Source organism: Hoplias malabaricus, chromosome 4 (genome assembly GCF_029633855.1).
Source record: "Hoplias malabaricus isolate fHopMal1 chromosome 4, fHopMal1.hap1, whole genome shotgun sequence".
Classification (NCBI taxonomy): domain Eukaryota; kingdom Metazoa; phylum Chordata; class Actinopteri; order Characiformes; family Erythrinidae; genus Hoplias; species Hoplias malabaricus.
The window spans coordinates 42,371,688-42,387,644 of NC_089803.1; the positions used below are offsets into that span (position 1 = coordinate 42,371,688).

The following is a 15,957-nucleotide window of genomic DNA, read 5'->3' on the forward strand; positions in this document are numbered from 1 at the left end:
TCAAACTCATTTACAGTGAGAAACTGTAGCAAGGGGGAACAATTTCAGACCAAAACAATAAGATCTTGAAAGGATACATTGTTTTCCTGCAGGTCTACCCAGAATGTTAAGGGTATCTGACTCATATTCCTGCTACTATCTTCATTTACTCACTAAAGTCAATTCCATGAGCTCCCTCATCATTTACACTTCCATGCTTTCGGTATGTTTTTTCCTTTATGTCACTTTGATAAATCTTCAATCTTTTAAATCTTTTACCACACTGCAGCATCTATACTTCTTCTGTGAACTGTAAATCACTGCTACACCACAGATGGCTGTCTGGAGTTTCAATGCCTGCTATTCTGGGGCTTTTCATCTCATCATTTTCATTTTGTTAGGCCTTCGTCTTGTATATACATACACTCTTAAAGGTGCTACACATGTTCTTTAAGCGATGCCATAGAAGAACCACTTTTGCTAGTAATATTTAAAGAACCTTAAGACTTTATGAAACTAAAAGTGGTTCTTCAGTGGCATAACTCAAAAAAACTCTTTGTAGCACCTTTATTTTTAAGAGTGTGCAGCCAGTTTTCCACATCCCACTAAACCCAGAGTCCTGGAGTTACTTGCTGTTAAATGATGAATAGGAATTGCAATTTATTTCTATATTTCCACAAAATTGTCCTTTAATGTTTTAACACATTTTTGCCTGTATCGAAGGCATTGTGTTGAAATAAAGAATGACATCTCTGTAACTGAGTCTTACAGGATATTTCTTCTTATTATTATCAAAAAGGCAAATTTAATGAATAAATAAAGTAAAATATCAGTGCAGTTTTGAAAGATCAACAAACAGGCAAGGCCAAACTATTAATGAAGGTTATAAACAGCAGGGACTTCTTGTTTTATGGTTCTCATACAGATACTAAAAAAGCATTTTAAGTAACTTAAATATAATATTGAAGTCCTGACGTCTCTAACCTTATTTGTACTGCCTTGTGGGGACTTTTAATTTTGCTTTTGAGTTTATGCTTTTTTCCGTTGTTACACCACGTGTTGTGTAAATGAAAGTGTGTAGTGAATATGTAACATTGGACAAAGATAGAAGTGTTTGTTGGCGCGAATATCATTACAGATTTGAATACAATCTTAAGTTATTTCACGCATCGAAAACAAGCTCTTTATAACCTGCATTTATCCTTTAGGACCACTCGTTTTTTTTTTGTTTGCTGAACTCTCAATGCCGCATTAACTTATTCTGATTTAGGCTTTTCGTTGTTGGATTATAATTTAGTCATCATTTAACACATTACACTACTTTAATCAAAACACATTTATTGCTGAAAGAAGGCTGCATGTTCTCGGCGCGGTGTTGTGAGGACTCTTTCTCGCTATTTGCAGATGTACTTTTTCTCGCTATTTGCAGATGTACTTCACCGCTCTGGAGAGACACGTGACTCCCTCAGGCGCACAGTACGTTTTGCTGCTGGGACTCGCAGAGGATTCCCACTCAGCCAATCAGGGCCTGCCACGTCACAGCGCTGAGCGCGCACCGCTGTATTTGAGGGGTCGCGCGCCCCGCTGCTCTGACTAGAGGAGCCCGGGGGATGCGGGGGCGAGTTACTAACTCTGTATACACTCCATTACATCAGAAAGAACCATATTTCTTTATACTATCAACTTAATAACAACGTCGGCTTTGGTAAATAAGCGTTTCCTTTGTGAAGGTGGAAATTTGCTGCATGCGACTGAGTAGGCCACTGCAATGTGCGGCTCTGACGTGCTTCAGACACAAGAAGGTTAGTGTTACATTTTCTACTCCATATATTATTATTTACTAGTCTATTATTATTATTAGTAGTAGTAGAAGTAGTAGAAGTTTTTTTTCATATACAAATATATTTACTATTATTTGCTACTCTGTATTGCTATTTAACATATTTTAAAATACTTTATTTTTATTGAGTACTCTATTATTCTATATACATTAAATATCTACAAGCATTCACAGATAATACACAGCATTTTTTTTTTAATTTTAGCATTGCTGTGGAAAATAAGGGGTTTGTAATCCCTTTTTGTCCAGTGCAGAAACATAACATTTCCATGTCCTTGAGGAGGTCCAATATCAAAACTTAACATTTGATGCCTTCTGCAGTAAATATGGGTTTAGTATCTTTACTGCTACAATTTAATAGTTTTTTAAACCTTCTTCATTACTGTTTACGGAATACAGACAACCTGCAATATAATTAATGTTACATGTTTTTTTGGGTTCCCCCCTAAGGAATTATTTATAATTTCCACTGGACTATTCATTAATAAAATTGCAACACAATGCCTTTTTTCTTTCTTTTTTTGGTTTGATAAAAAATTATATTCAGTTGAAATAAACAAGGGGCTGCACGGTGGCGAAGCAGGTGGTGTCACAGTCACACAGCTCACCTGGAGGTTGTGGGTTCAAGTCCCACTCCAGGTGACTGTCTGTGAGGAGTTTGGTGTGTTCTTCCTGTGGGTGTCCTCTGGGTGCTCCGGTTTCCTCCCACAGTCCTAAAACACACATTGGTAGGTGGATTGGCGGCCCTACCCTCAAAAGCGTCCATAGGTGCGTGTGTGTGTGGCCCTGTGAAGAACTGGCACCCCCTCCAGGGTGTGCTCCTGCCTTGTGCCCAGTGATTCCGGGTAGGCTCCGGACCCACCGTGACCCTGAACTGGATAAGTGGTTACAGACAATTAATGAATGAATTCATTCATTCAAGGATTTACAATTATCAATTATCAAACTATATATATATATATATATATATATATATATATATATATATATATGTGTGTGTGTGTGTGTGTGTGTGTGTGTATCTGTTTATCTCATTGTATACCATATAACCGACAGTCTTTTGTCATGATGCCCCATAACTTGAACCTATCCCTTAATCCTGAATGTAATTTTTAAAATGTATTTATTTATTTATTTTCTGCGAGAAAGGCAGCTTGAATCAGCTGGGAGGCAGGTTTCTAAATGGACGGCCTTTGCCTGAAAACACAAGGAGGATGATGATCAAGCTGGCATTAGAAGGTGTGCGTCCATGCCACATTTCCAGAATCCTAAAGGTAGGAATAAATCTCCCAGTTTAATAAAACATGCTTAGCCCATGACTATGCAAACCAGGAAACAGTGTGCTAAATGCAATATATGCAGGTGTCCAGTGGCTGTGTCAGCAAGATACTGCGCTGGTACCGGCACACTGGCCTCATGGGGCCTAAAGCTACAGGAGGCAGCAGACCACGGCTCCTTACACCTCACGTTATCTCTACAATAGCCTGCTACAAACGTTCCAGACCATCACTGTTTGCCTGGGAAATCCGTGAGAAGCTCTCAGCAGAGAAGGTCTGCAGACCTGACAAAGTTCCTAGTGTAAGTCATATTCTGTAATAATACCCATGGGATTAATGTATACTGTGTCACTGACACTCATGATGTTCATATGTGTGTCATTTTTATCACCAAAACTATTAACGTCAAGTTATAATGTTTAAAATAGATTCGGTACTCAAGCCATGCCTATGAGTTTATTAATCACTGGAAGTTTTACTGTGTGGTGATGAGCAAACTTGTTTAACAAACAGCAAAACCTGTGATCACAGTTTATGATTAGCCTAAATGAACATGGCTTTTGCAGTACCAATAGAAATCCATACCTCCCATGGCCATTAGTAGTTTTCACAGAAGAAAAGGAGCATGAAGATTTTTGTTGTGGCTGATAAGTTATGTTTTGCAGGTATCATCAATAAACCGCATTCTAAAGAAGCTTCAGCATAACCTGGAAAAATGTGGAGGTAATAAATGTATGGTTAGCATCCTGAGGTGGTATACCAGATGACATCTGAAAATGTACTACATTCACTGAAAGAAAAAAAATTGAATAATGGAAAAGCTTTTCAGGTGTAAATTACACAAACCATTCATTCATTCATGCATTATCTGTAACCGCTTATCCAGTTCAGAGTCGGGGTGGGTCCAGAGCCTACCTGGAATCATTGGGCGCAAGGCGGGAATTCACAGGGCTTACACAAACCATTATAAGGATTTTTTTTTAAGGATTTTCATAATTATTTTTAAATTGATTTAATTTGTTTTACATTAAAACAAGTTTTCAAAACTGGTGAAGATCTTTGTTTACCACTTTCCAAAGGTGACAAACCAAGTCCAAATACTGTAACAGAATGAATGCTGAGTAAGATCTGTGTTTAAAGCTTACAGATCTAGTCATTCCACTGCAAAGCTAGGCTCAGTCCTTTAACTCATATGGTAAACGGTAAATGCATATGTATTCTTACGGTCTACAAGTTCTGTGTGTGTGTTTCTGTGTTATGACTTTGTACAAGTTGTACTCTGCAGTTTCGGTATGATAATGGGTAGTACTTGGTCTAAAAGGTTTGAGAACCACAAAGCCACAAGATATTTTACATAAATGTATAAAGAAAGTCAGCTAGAAAACACAGTTCAGAAATTAGTATATTGTTTAATTAATAATAATGCTAATAATAAGAATACTAAAACAACTTTACAAATAATTAATTAAAATACAGATACATGATTCCTTTGCTTTGAACATTTGACTCACACTGCCTTGATTGCTTTACAATAAACTACCTTCTATTGCTTTCCATACAGGGAATATCTGTGATAAAGTGGACAAAGAGAGGCAAAATATATACACAGTGGGTGAAATGGATGAACAGCTAACAAGCAGCAACCTGCATAGCACTCAGCAGCGCAACAGGACATACTTCAGCCCAGAACAGTGTGAAATATTAGAAAGAGGTACTCCAAAAAAAACACAAAGTTTTGTTCATTGATGACATTTATTTCTTAATGTTTTTGAAAATGTGATTTAGGTGACTGACCAGAGGAGCACTTTGTAGTTCTAAAATTACAAACTGTAGTCCATCTGTTGCTCTGCACACATTGCTTGCTCTCTTTCATCCTTTTCTTTAATAGTCAGGACCCCCCACAGAGCAGCAGCACTGAGAAATATCCACCAGCCAAATCATACCTGCTCTGTGGTGGTCCTGTGGAGTTCCTGACCATTGAAGAACAGGGTGTTAGGAGGTAAACAATTTAGGCAGATAGATAGACTATTCTGTGATTGTAGAACTACAAAGGGTTTTTTAAACTAGTACACATTAACTGTAAACTATGCATTAAAAAAATTGATTTTACCTACTGCATTCTTGGGGTCTTAGTGGCCGTGGTTGCCCTACTTGCCTGCTTTAGGTTGCCATAATTCATGCAGTAGCTCACTGGTTGGGATTCAGGATGTCCTCTGGCAGGAATGTAGATGAACTACAATAACAAAGACAGGCACTCCAATGAAATTGTATAGTTCACGTTTAATATATATATATATTATTTCCAACTTTTCCTGTTGAATTTGAAACTTATTTTACTTTTCTTTGTCCAGAATTTCTCAGTGGACATTATCCAGACACATATGCAAGAGTAAAACTGTCTGCTGAGACCAATCTGTCACAGGACACCATAAAGGTGAATCACCATAGCGGCTACACTCTAGAGCACTGAGCTCAGAATATGCGCATCCACAGCTCAGCAGAAGACTCCATATATTTACATTCAGGTTATGCCATTCCTAATTGATCATATCATTCAACAATTATTTGAAAGATGTGAATAGCTCTATTTATTTTACTTTAACCAATATATTTGTAAATATGTTTCTTGCATTATTCGTGTGACTAGGTTGGATGACTTGTTGGACAGTATAGCCCTCGATACTAAGGGGGGAAACACTTTTGTTCAAGACTATGGATTGCTTGGTGTCACTGAATGTCTTAAGACATATGGTCTTAAAATTCATCGAGGCATACAGTATTACTGTGGGGAGGGTGTAGATGTTTTGGGTCCTGATAGCAAGGAGAAGGCAGACCACTGGTGGCCCACTAGTTCAGGGTAGCGGTGGGTCCAGAGCCTACCTGGAATCATTGGGCGCAAGGCAGGAACACACCCTGGAGGGGGCGCCAGTCCTTCGCAGGGCAACACACACATTCACTCACACATACGGACACTTTTGAGTCACCAATCCACCTACCAACGTGTGTTTTTGGACTATGGGAGGAAACCGGAGCATCCGGAGGAAACCCACACAGACACGGGGAGAACACACCAACTCCTCACAGACAGTCACCCGGCGCGGGAATCGAACCAACAACCTCCAGGCCCCTGGAGCTGTGTGACTGCGACGCTACCTGCTGCGCCACCGTGCCGCCTGTGCTTCACTTAAATTCACAAAAATGCTTTGCCATGTTCTTAAAGACACAGAACAGAAATTTGACACAGCACACACACGGCATAAATACCGCCCACATTTTGAGATACGTCTACATTTTTTAATAACGCAGTATACGGTATTATTGTTATAACGCCCAACCGTAATTGTGACAAATCACGTTTCATTTTAAACAAAGGATAAATCTGTGGTTCTAATTTTTTTAGACCAAGTACCACCCGTTAACAAACCAAAACATTCAAGTACAACCAATTAGTAATATCACAGAAACACACACACACCACACAACCACAATAACTGTCCACAGTAGGCATACATATGCATTTACAGATTAGCTATCGAGTGAAAGGGCTGAGCCTAGCCATGCAGTGGAAGGGACTAGATCAGTGAGCTTTAAACACATCTGGCTCAGCATCCATTTTGGTAAACAAAGCGCTAAACAAAATTATTCACCAGCTTTGTATGGTTTACATGCTTTTGCAGTACACAAGCTAGAATGGCAAGATGGTTCTTGGGGTTTAACATGCATAAATACTTGGGATATAATATTTATGCCCAAACTTTACACATAAAAACCTTAGATTTTAAGCGATTTAATAATTCCATATTCGGTGAATGTAATACATTATAAGATGTCATTTGGCAGTGGGTGGCACGGTGGCACATCAGGCAGTGTCGCTGTCACACAGCTCCAGGTTCCTGGGGTTGTGGGTCCTAGTCCCACTCTGTGTGATGGTCTGTGAGGAGTTTGGTGTGTTCTCTCCATGTCCATGTAGGTTTCCTCCGGGTGCTCCAGTTTCCACCCACGGTCCAAAAACACATACTGGTAGGTGAATAGGCGACTCAAAATGTCCATAGGTGTGACTGTGTGAGCGTGACTGGCGCCCCATTCCAAGGTGTTTTCCCGCTTTGCCCCCAGTGATAGCAGGTAGGCTCTGAACCCACCTGAACCAAGATAAGCGATTACAGTCCCTTAAAGAAGGAATGAATGGTTTAAACAATGGTCAAGCTTTGAATGAAATTGTAGTATGGTAATTCTGTAAATCCTACTTCTGTGATTTTAAAGGTTTATACATCTATTCTTCATCCAAAAGGTCTGGTTCTCAAACAGACGAGCAAAGATGAGACGGGAAATGAAAGCGGGAGAAAGTGGCAGGCCATCACATCATGGTAAGTGCTACTCTCTTTTAAAATATTTTTTTGGTTTTAAAGTGGGCGGCACAGTGGTGCATCAGGTAGTGTCACAGTCGCGCAGCTCCAGGGATCTGGAGGTTGTAGGTTTGAGTTCCGCTCCAGGTGACTGTCTGTGAGGAGTTTGGTGAGTTCTCCCCGTGTCCTGGGTTTCCTCCAGGTACTCCGGTTTCCTCCCACAGTCCAAAAACACACGTTGGTAGGTGGATTGGCGACTCAAAAGTGTCCGTAGGTGTGAGTGAATGTGTGAGTGTGTGTGTTGCCCTGTGAAGGACTGCTATGAGGATTTGATAGCATTCAGTTGAGGACAAATAGTGATATTGTATGACTAATGGAGAATCATAAAAGCCACTTCAACTCATCCCAAAGATAAGGATCTCCGTTAGTCATTGTAAAAATCAGTTAAAAGCCACATTCATTCTTTAACTGTTTGCTAACAAAAACCTACAGCATGGAAGCAATAATGTCAATATTAGTCTATTACAAACAGGGCATATTTTTTAAAATCTAATACACACAAATGAAAATGATATCGTTATAGAATGACATGTCTTAAAGAGATTTATTATAATATTTAGACTCGTATACAGGTTTGGCACATCCTCACTCTCTGGGAAGCCCCATTGTTCCCTTCTCTCTGTCATCGACCTGGCTCTGTGAGAGAGCACCCCTGCCAGTGACCAGACATTTGGACAGCAGCAGCTCACTGGCTGCATTTCCAGTAGCCCAGAATAGTGAAAGCAGCACACACTCGCTGGCTCATTGCAGTTCAAACACGAGAGCAGGCTTCCCATTGGATCAACTCTTGGATGAAGCGAACATGGTACAGCACAGACATGAGGGAGGCACATGCAGGCCTCATTTCACTGAATGGACTCATCCTTCATTCACTGGGCAGTACATCTGACTGTGAGGAAGCCATGGGGACAGAAGACAGATTTATACAGGCAATTTGTGAGTAATGGACACTTTTCAAGCTGGAGTTTGAATGTCTGCAATTCTCACTTGAAACAACTTCTGTATTTAAACAGCAGAGGGCAGCAAAGCAATAAAGTTTATTTCTATCAGGAGGTTGCTTCTCTAATGTTCACATTATGATTAATCAGGTTTGAAGCTTCTGAATGTGCCTTATGAATTATTGCAAAACTGGAAACTGTAAATTACTGTCAAACCAATTAAACTTAACTGCATTTTGTATTAATAGCAATATATTTCTTATAATTATTTGACCCATGGAAATGTCCTAATATCATGTTTGTTTGGAGCTGAGTAACTAGGTGATGGCTCTCACAGTCACCTTGCAGGCACTCTGAATTAGAGCTGGTATTTTAAAGGGGACTGAAGATCCCAACGCTATGATCTGATATGAATTTGGTTTAGGCCTATGTCTCTGTGTCTTGGTGTGAAGATAAACACTATTCATAACCTCATGATGCCTGTTTTTTCAGGGGTGTCCAAAAGTCTGAAATCACACAGAAAAACGGTGTGTTTTTTATTCATTTATTAGAACTGGAAATAAACAACCTTTATTTGTTCATTCATTCATTGTCTGTAACCGCTTATCCAGTTCAGGGTCGCAGTGGGTCCAGAGCCTACCTGGAATCATTGGGCGCAAGGCGGGAATACACCCTGGAGGGGGCGCCAGTCCTTCACAGGACAACACACACATACTCACACCTACAGTCACTTTTCAGTCACCGATCCACCTACCAACGTGTGTTTTTGGACTGTGGGAGGAATCCAGAGGAAACCCACGTGGACACGGGGAGAACACACCAACTCCTCACAGACAGTCACCCGGAGCGGGAATCGAACCCACAACCTCCAGGCCCCAGGAGCTGTGTGACTACCTGCTGCACCACCGTGCCCCCCCACATTTATTTGTTGTACTTCTATTTATTTATTTGTTACTTCTGCAGTTCCCCAGTCACTGTCCGTATTTGAGCAGTTTTATGATATTGAACCTACAGCTTTGTAAAAAAAAAAAAAAAAAAGTCAGATTAAAAAAAAAAATCTCTTTCATTCACCCCCCAGGATTTGAGCCACTTATCAGAAGCTTAAAAATGTACGTTGATCTTTTTTTTTTAGCTTTTGTTTCACTGGCATGCTCCAGGGTCATTAAAGCAAATAGGACATTATTACGCTGTGGTACACAGGTTATAGTTTTAAAAGGCCTACTGTCCATTCAACTTGTTATAGTAGTATCATGGACATACAAATATTACATTAGAAAAAAGAATGCAAAATAGAAGCTTTTTTTTTTACTAATGGTCTTGGACTCCAAGATCATGCTGTGTACTAGAGCTGCTATTTTGGGACCACCAAAGCACAACAAAATTATTTGTATAATGGGAACCAAATAAATCTTAGATCTCTGAAAGAAAGTAAAAAAAAAAGTTTACTACATCTGGAAAACCAAAAGGAGGCTTGGACCAACGTGGCTTGGTCCCAACTGTTCCACATGACAGCAGATTTGTTGTTTTTGAGGAATGGTGCAGTTTCCCAGTTGAAATTTTTCTAAATGTGTGTAGCAGCATTCCAAGAAGGACTAAAGCACCTCTAAATACAAACAGCAGCCCGGGTCTCTCTCACTGATATATCCATAAACTGTACTGCCTGGAGTTTCCATTTTCTGTTATTTTACCCTCTGTGTGTCTTTCATCGCAACAGTACACCTCTGTCTCTCACTCTCTCTCTTCACTGAGAGATCAGCTCTCTCAGTGAAGGTTCATCTGGTAAGAAATCTCTCCTGTAGACTTTGGCCAGTGTTCGCATATTTCTGCACCGTAACCGAACAAGATCAACACTTGGACATGAACCAGGATGCTTAGAATTATATGAGGGAGGCACAGCTGCTCTGTCTAACGTTAACCTTTATAGGGGTCACCCCTACAAGCTTGTCCCTAATATAAATCCCATTAATCAAAAGAGAGAATGAAGAATTATTAAGCTGCAGGATGTTGTAGAATGTTTCAAGATTTTGTTGCTCTTTCATGTCCTATTTTAATCAGTAACAATAAAGTCCTTAATGAAACAGGGCTTTATCTTTATTTTAGCAATTCGTAATAAAAGGTACTACTGGGGAGTACATACAGTTTCTGAACGGATTAAAGAGGCAAGTGTGATCTCCAGTTTTATATGAATCCCAGGAGTGTGTCTAAGGCCTGGTTTTGTAAAAGGCCAGCACAGTATGTTTTAAAGCCAGCATTTAAAACAGGCTAGTCTTCATCATCCCTGGGTTCTTTCACTGCTTGTCAAATGTGGCAGAAATAGCACTCTGGCATTTCCTCCAGTCCAACTGTTTGTCTCTGCAATATGAATGAGCTAAGACAGAATTCATTATCACCCAAACAGTGGAAATTCAGTGCATAATCTATGGCTGAAAGTGTGTGGACACCTGTTTATGGGCGGTCTCTTCTGAAAACAAGGAGCAAGTCCAACTTTGTAGCAGTAAAAACTCTGCTCTTCTATGAAGGATTTACATTAGGTGTCATAAACACTGTGTGAAGATTTGTTTCATTATCGGAGTCGGGTACTGATGAGTGTTCAGTGATTAGTTGTGGATCACAAACACCACTCCAACTACAACCAGTGTTCCACTGCTCCACAGCATTAAACCCATTAATACCTGCTTGCTCAGTGGTTCCCATGCTACTTATAATAGTTCCACTGTAAAATGTGATTTAACACTTTATTTTGTTTTGTTCAATAAAACGTTGCAGGGTGTATCCTTTACAAAATACATGTAAGTGTGTGACAGAATGCAGGGGCTACAAAATATCTAACAAGGAGGGAAAAAGTTTGAGAACTACTGCATAAGTTGATGCTTGGCCATCAGCATGGTGATCTTATGCTGCTCTAGAGCGCCCCATTTCATTTCATGCTTTTCTATTGAGATCATACAAGCTGTGTGCTGAACTGAAACAACTGTGTCAGCAATGGATGCAAAATAAATGCAACCTCGATGATTCTGGGGAGCTACTGTTCTCTATGATTTGTTTATGTTCAGAAGCAACACGTCTTTTAAGGTGGAACAGTATGTTTGGGGAAAAAAACACTGTTGTTGTTTGTTTGTGGCTGAAGTTTAACTTGTCTGTAAGTGTTTATTCACTGTTTGAATAACCACCGGAACTCATATATAACTCGAGGAGTTTAGTTTTGAAGCACTTTCGCTTTTTAATGCAGTTAGCACTACCCTGAATTTGGAGTTTGTTTCACCATAAGCAATCTGAAACAGCAAAAATAAGTCAATATTAACTACTAAAGAAGCAGAATAGAGCAAAATTCTCACATCAGGGTGTGCTTTTGAAAGTTTGGAAGGCTCTCTGTTGTCTAAACAACTCCAGATGCCTTTTCTGTGATGACGAATCCTAGCATATGGGACCAAGACTCTTTGTTTTTACAGCCATTAACTAACACTGGGGCTTCGTGAACACATTAGAATGTTTTTGAGCACACAGATAGGAGGACTAGAAAATGTTGAGGATACATCTTCTGAATTTTTAAAAAGTGTTTTTTTTTTGTTTGGTTTATATAAATCATGAACATTGCCTTTAAAGTCCCTTTTTTTCAGAAAGTTGGAACATGTGGTATAAAAATGCACAGAAATTGGGAACAATTTGTTATTTCTCTAGAATAGAATATTCATGTTACTCCATTTTAAAATTCATTCATTCATTCATTCATTCATTATCTGTAACCGCTTATCCAGTTCAGGGTCGCGGTGGGTCCAGAGCCTACCTGGAATCATTGGGCGCAAGGCGGAAATACACCCTGGAGGGGGCGCCAGTCCTTCACAGGGCAACACAGACACACACACACATTCACTCACACACTCACACCTACGGACACTTTTGAGTCGCCAATCCACCTACCAACGTGTGTTTTTTGGACTGTGGGAGGAAACCAGAGCACCCGGAGGAAACCCACGCTCATACAGTGAAAGATTCAGGAAATCGGGAGAAGTCTCACTATATTGGGGCAAAAGCTGTAAACTAATACTAAATGCGCATGGCCTTCGAGCTTGCAGACAGCATTCCATAATTAATAGGTTATGCTACTGATATAAATATAGCCACAAAGGCTCATGAGTAATTTGGAAAATCGTTGTCACTTAACACAGTTCAACAGCATCAGGACATGCAACCTGAATCTCTATTATGCAAAGAGAAAACCATACATGAAAACTATGCAGAAAAACCACAAAGTTCTCTGGGCCTGAGCTCATCTCACATGGTCCAAAAGACAGTGGAAATGTATGATGTGAGTCGTGTTTTTGGGGAAAATGAGCATTGAAATTTTCATGCCAAGGACAAAAGGGAGTTTTCAGACAGTTATAAGCAAGAGGTGAAATAGTCAATGTCTGTCATTATATGGGGTTGCATTAATTCCCACAGCATTAGTGACAAAGCGAATGTGTGAAGGTACCATTAATGTGGAGGGGTATATTGGAATTTAAGAGCAATATATGCTGCCATGAAGATTAAAGAAAAAACAGTAACTGATTAAAAGTAATGTAACACAGTGGTAAAATTGTTCTGTCCGTTTTTTGATTGCAAGCATCATTGAAGGTGGTCTGTGAAAAAAACTGGAAATCTATATTTTACAAAATATCCCAACATTTTTTTTTTTTTTTTGGAAATGCGATTTGTAGCTTACAAGGTGTTCCTACAAATTTCTGGACATCTACAGTAGACAGGCAGGAAACTGCTGTAAAGCATTCACTTAAGAATTAATTTACAAAGGGTGTGCACATTCAGGAGTTCAAGCCTCTGACCTCTGTTTTCTAATCCATAATGAATCAAATGTTCTACCTGCTTTGGTTCATTTGAAGCTGCTCTGTAAAAACAGATTTATATTTCCAGGTCACTCTTCAATAGTGTGAACCTTGATCTCCATCCAAGGATGGATTAGGTGCCAAGAGGCAACAGGAAACTGAATGTAGTGCTTAGGCAGATAGACCTGTCCTCTTTACAATGGGAACTACCATCTGTGAATGAAAAAGTAGACACCTGCAAGCACGGGTGTTTCTAGCATACTTCTTTTACTGGGACACACAGAATTTAGAGGGGTCCAATGACCGCCAATCAGTCGTAGAGGCTGTGCATCATGGAAAAAGCCTGTTAAACACTCAATAGATCACTCTGCCATGAATGAGAAATGAAGGACACTAAAAACATTTTTGTATAAATAACAGTCATTTTGTTTATGTGCAATTCAGTTAACAAATAAAAGCAAAAACGAATAAAGCAATTAAAATATTAATCTTGTCAGTGACGGAAATGTATAATTATTTTCTGCACTGCCTAATTTAATATGACATTTTTTAAAATTAAAGGCTTCATAAACTATTTAATTAATAGCTTTTAAACTTTATAAAATATTAAATAAAAAAGCTCATTGTTTGTTAGTGTGTGGTGTTACACTCTTAGCATTATTTTCTGTGGGCAGAGAAATGCTAGAATATTTGCTCTAGTGGTGTAATATTGGTAGGTTATAGGGTTAACATAAACAAAACATGGAGCTATGAGCTATCATTAACTTGCTTGTTGCCTTACTGACTTTCTTTAAAACATGTGCTAATGTCCATTACTTAGTGCAGTTAGGGTGACCATATTTGAGTTTTCCAAAAAAGAGGAAACATGAGGCAGTTTGGCATCACAAATGCTTCCATAACCAACTCTGCTGCCGAAATGTAATACATAAACAGATACTTGTTAACAAGATAAAAAACAAAAGCCTTTTTGGACAGATTCCTTTCCATTCAACATTTGGCCCTATAAAAATAATATTTTTGTCATTTCTTGACAGTTTATTATCATTGAAACCTGTTATTTTCTGTTCATACCAAACTTCAAAACTGAAGCCCTATATTAAAGCGACTTGTTTACACCAGAAAACTCATGGTCATGACATAAACTGACGAGTTTACTTTTTAACTGTTTTTTAAACGTTACTAAAATCAAGCACCACATTTTATCAACCAATAAGTAATACAGACTTGATGACAATGATAATAATACAGACAATGATCAGAGCATTGTTAGGATCCAGACATGAATGTAAAAATACTATTTCATATTTTATAAGGTCTGGCTGATAAAAACTATATAGCTATAATTCAGTCTCTCCCCTGTTCCGGCTTTAATGAGTTGATCTGTTTTCTTCTAAAATAGGGAGAGGGTGCATGGGTACATGGGGGGTTAGGTACATGAGTTTTGCCTGACGTAAACAAGGACTACTGAGGTGCAGTCTGACCAATTAAATGTTTACAGAGAAGGTTATCGACCAATAACGGTAGCTCTACAGTCAGACCGTCCAATCAGAAGATTTTAGGCTACTTCACCACGCCCCCTTTTCAAGCGAACCAAACGGAGTAGGGGAGGGCGGGACTAGTTTGTGAACGAAACGCTTCTCGAAATTCTATGTAAACTCTAGAAAAACAAAACCCCGGACGTTTGTGAAATTAGATAGGTCACCCTATCTAAAATTAATGTTAAACAGAAAAACTGCGAAAGTCAGTAACGGTCAGGTGTGTTCGTGTATTTGTGTCGTTATAGGGATGACGTGACGACGTTCAGTTTTTTTAAATATAGAGCAGAAAGTGAAAGGCTCGTGTGACACAGAAACGCTTTCAAATACAAAACAACTTTTAACACATTTCTGTTCGAGGCTACAGTAAAATACTGTGATGTGGAGCTCGGCTGAAAGTGATGAAAGCACAAGAAGGTGCGCGCGGCGAAGTGTGTCCCATTTCTTCTCCGACCCCTTGAACACTTGATCCCAGCGCGTCCCACAACAACGTCATTAAGCGTCATCGAAGTGCACACTTCAATATAGGGATTAAGGCTTTTTGTTAGAATTGGACAGGGGGAAGTCTGTGGACGGCAAAATGCCGACCGAATGCATTTTTTAGGTCCCGAAAAGAGGACAAGTCCGGCGAAAAGAGGACGTCTGGTCATCCTAGATAAATTAATTAAAAAAAATTTAAAACCCGAAGTAAACTGGCTATAATAGAATACGTTAACGGCTCAAGCTTTTGAAAATGTGCTGGGGCATAAAAAGTGTAGTGCCTGTGGTAAATCTGCATGGCGTGTTCTGTAGTTTTGCTCAGCAATCAACCATCGATAGTGTATATAAACTGGACCCAGTGATCCTGCAATTTTCAATTGGGAAACCTGTGGTCAATCAATCCAAAACAATTCAGAAACAATTATCAGTCATAAACACTCATTATGTACAAGTTATTAAAACATAACACATTATATATAATTCCATTTTTTTATTTGTCCATTCCCTTGCTCACTTTAAGTATTTTCTTTTCCTAAAAAGTTACCATTTTTTCTGATAGTTATAGTCTGGCATGTGCACAGATAATCCTTAATCCTAGTGGTGCTCAAGCACCTTCCCTTTTGCCTGGATGAGAAAAGTGCCCTTTCTACTGCAGCCAATGTTTTTCTTCATTCAGCAATATTTA

At 39.2% G+C, this 15,957-nt stretch overlaps 1 protein-coding gene across 3 annotated transcripts; it reads left to right on the forward strand.

Moving 5' to 3' along the window:
* The first annotated feature begins 1,656 nt into the window (after positions 1-1,656).
* pax4 (paired box 4) lies at positions 1,657-8,538 on the forward strand. 3 transcript variants are annotated; one of them, XM_066668687.1, is made up of 8 exons: positions 1,657-1,781; positions 2,969-3,093; positions 3,182-3,397; positions 3,762-3,819; positions 4,658-4,807; positions 5,448-5,530; positions 7,385-7,460; positions 8,060-8,538. In XM_066668687.1, the coding sequence occupies exons 1-8, from the start codon at positions 1,748-1,750 to the stop codon at positions 8,386-8,388; spliced, it is 1,071 nt and encodes a 356-aa protein (XP_066524784.1). In that variant the 5' UTR covers positions 1,657-1,747; the 3' UTR covers positions 8,389-8,538. The 3 variants fall into 3 exon arrangements, with proteins under 3 accessions (XP_066524784.1, XP_066524785.1, XP_066524786.1); XM_066668688.1 differs by having other exon boundaries at positions 8,072-8,538; XM_066668689.1 differs by having other exon boundaries at positions 7,357-7,460; positions 8,072-8,275.
* The last annotated feature ends 7,419 nt before the right edge of the window (positions 8,539-15,957 follow it).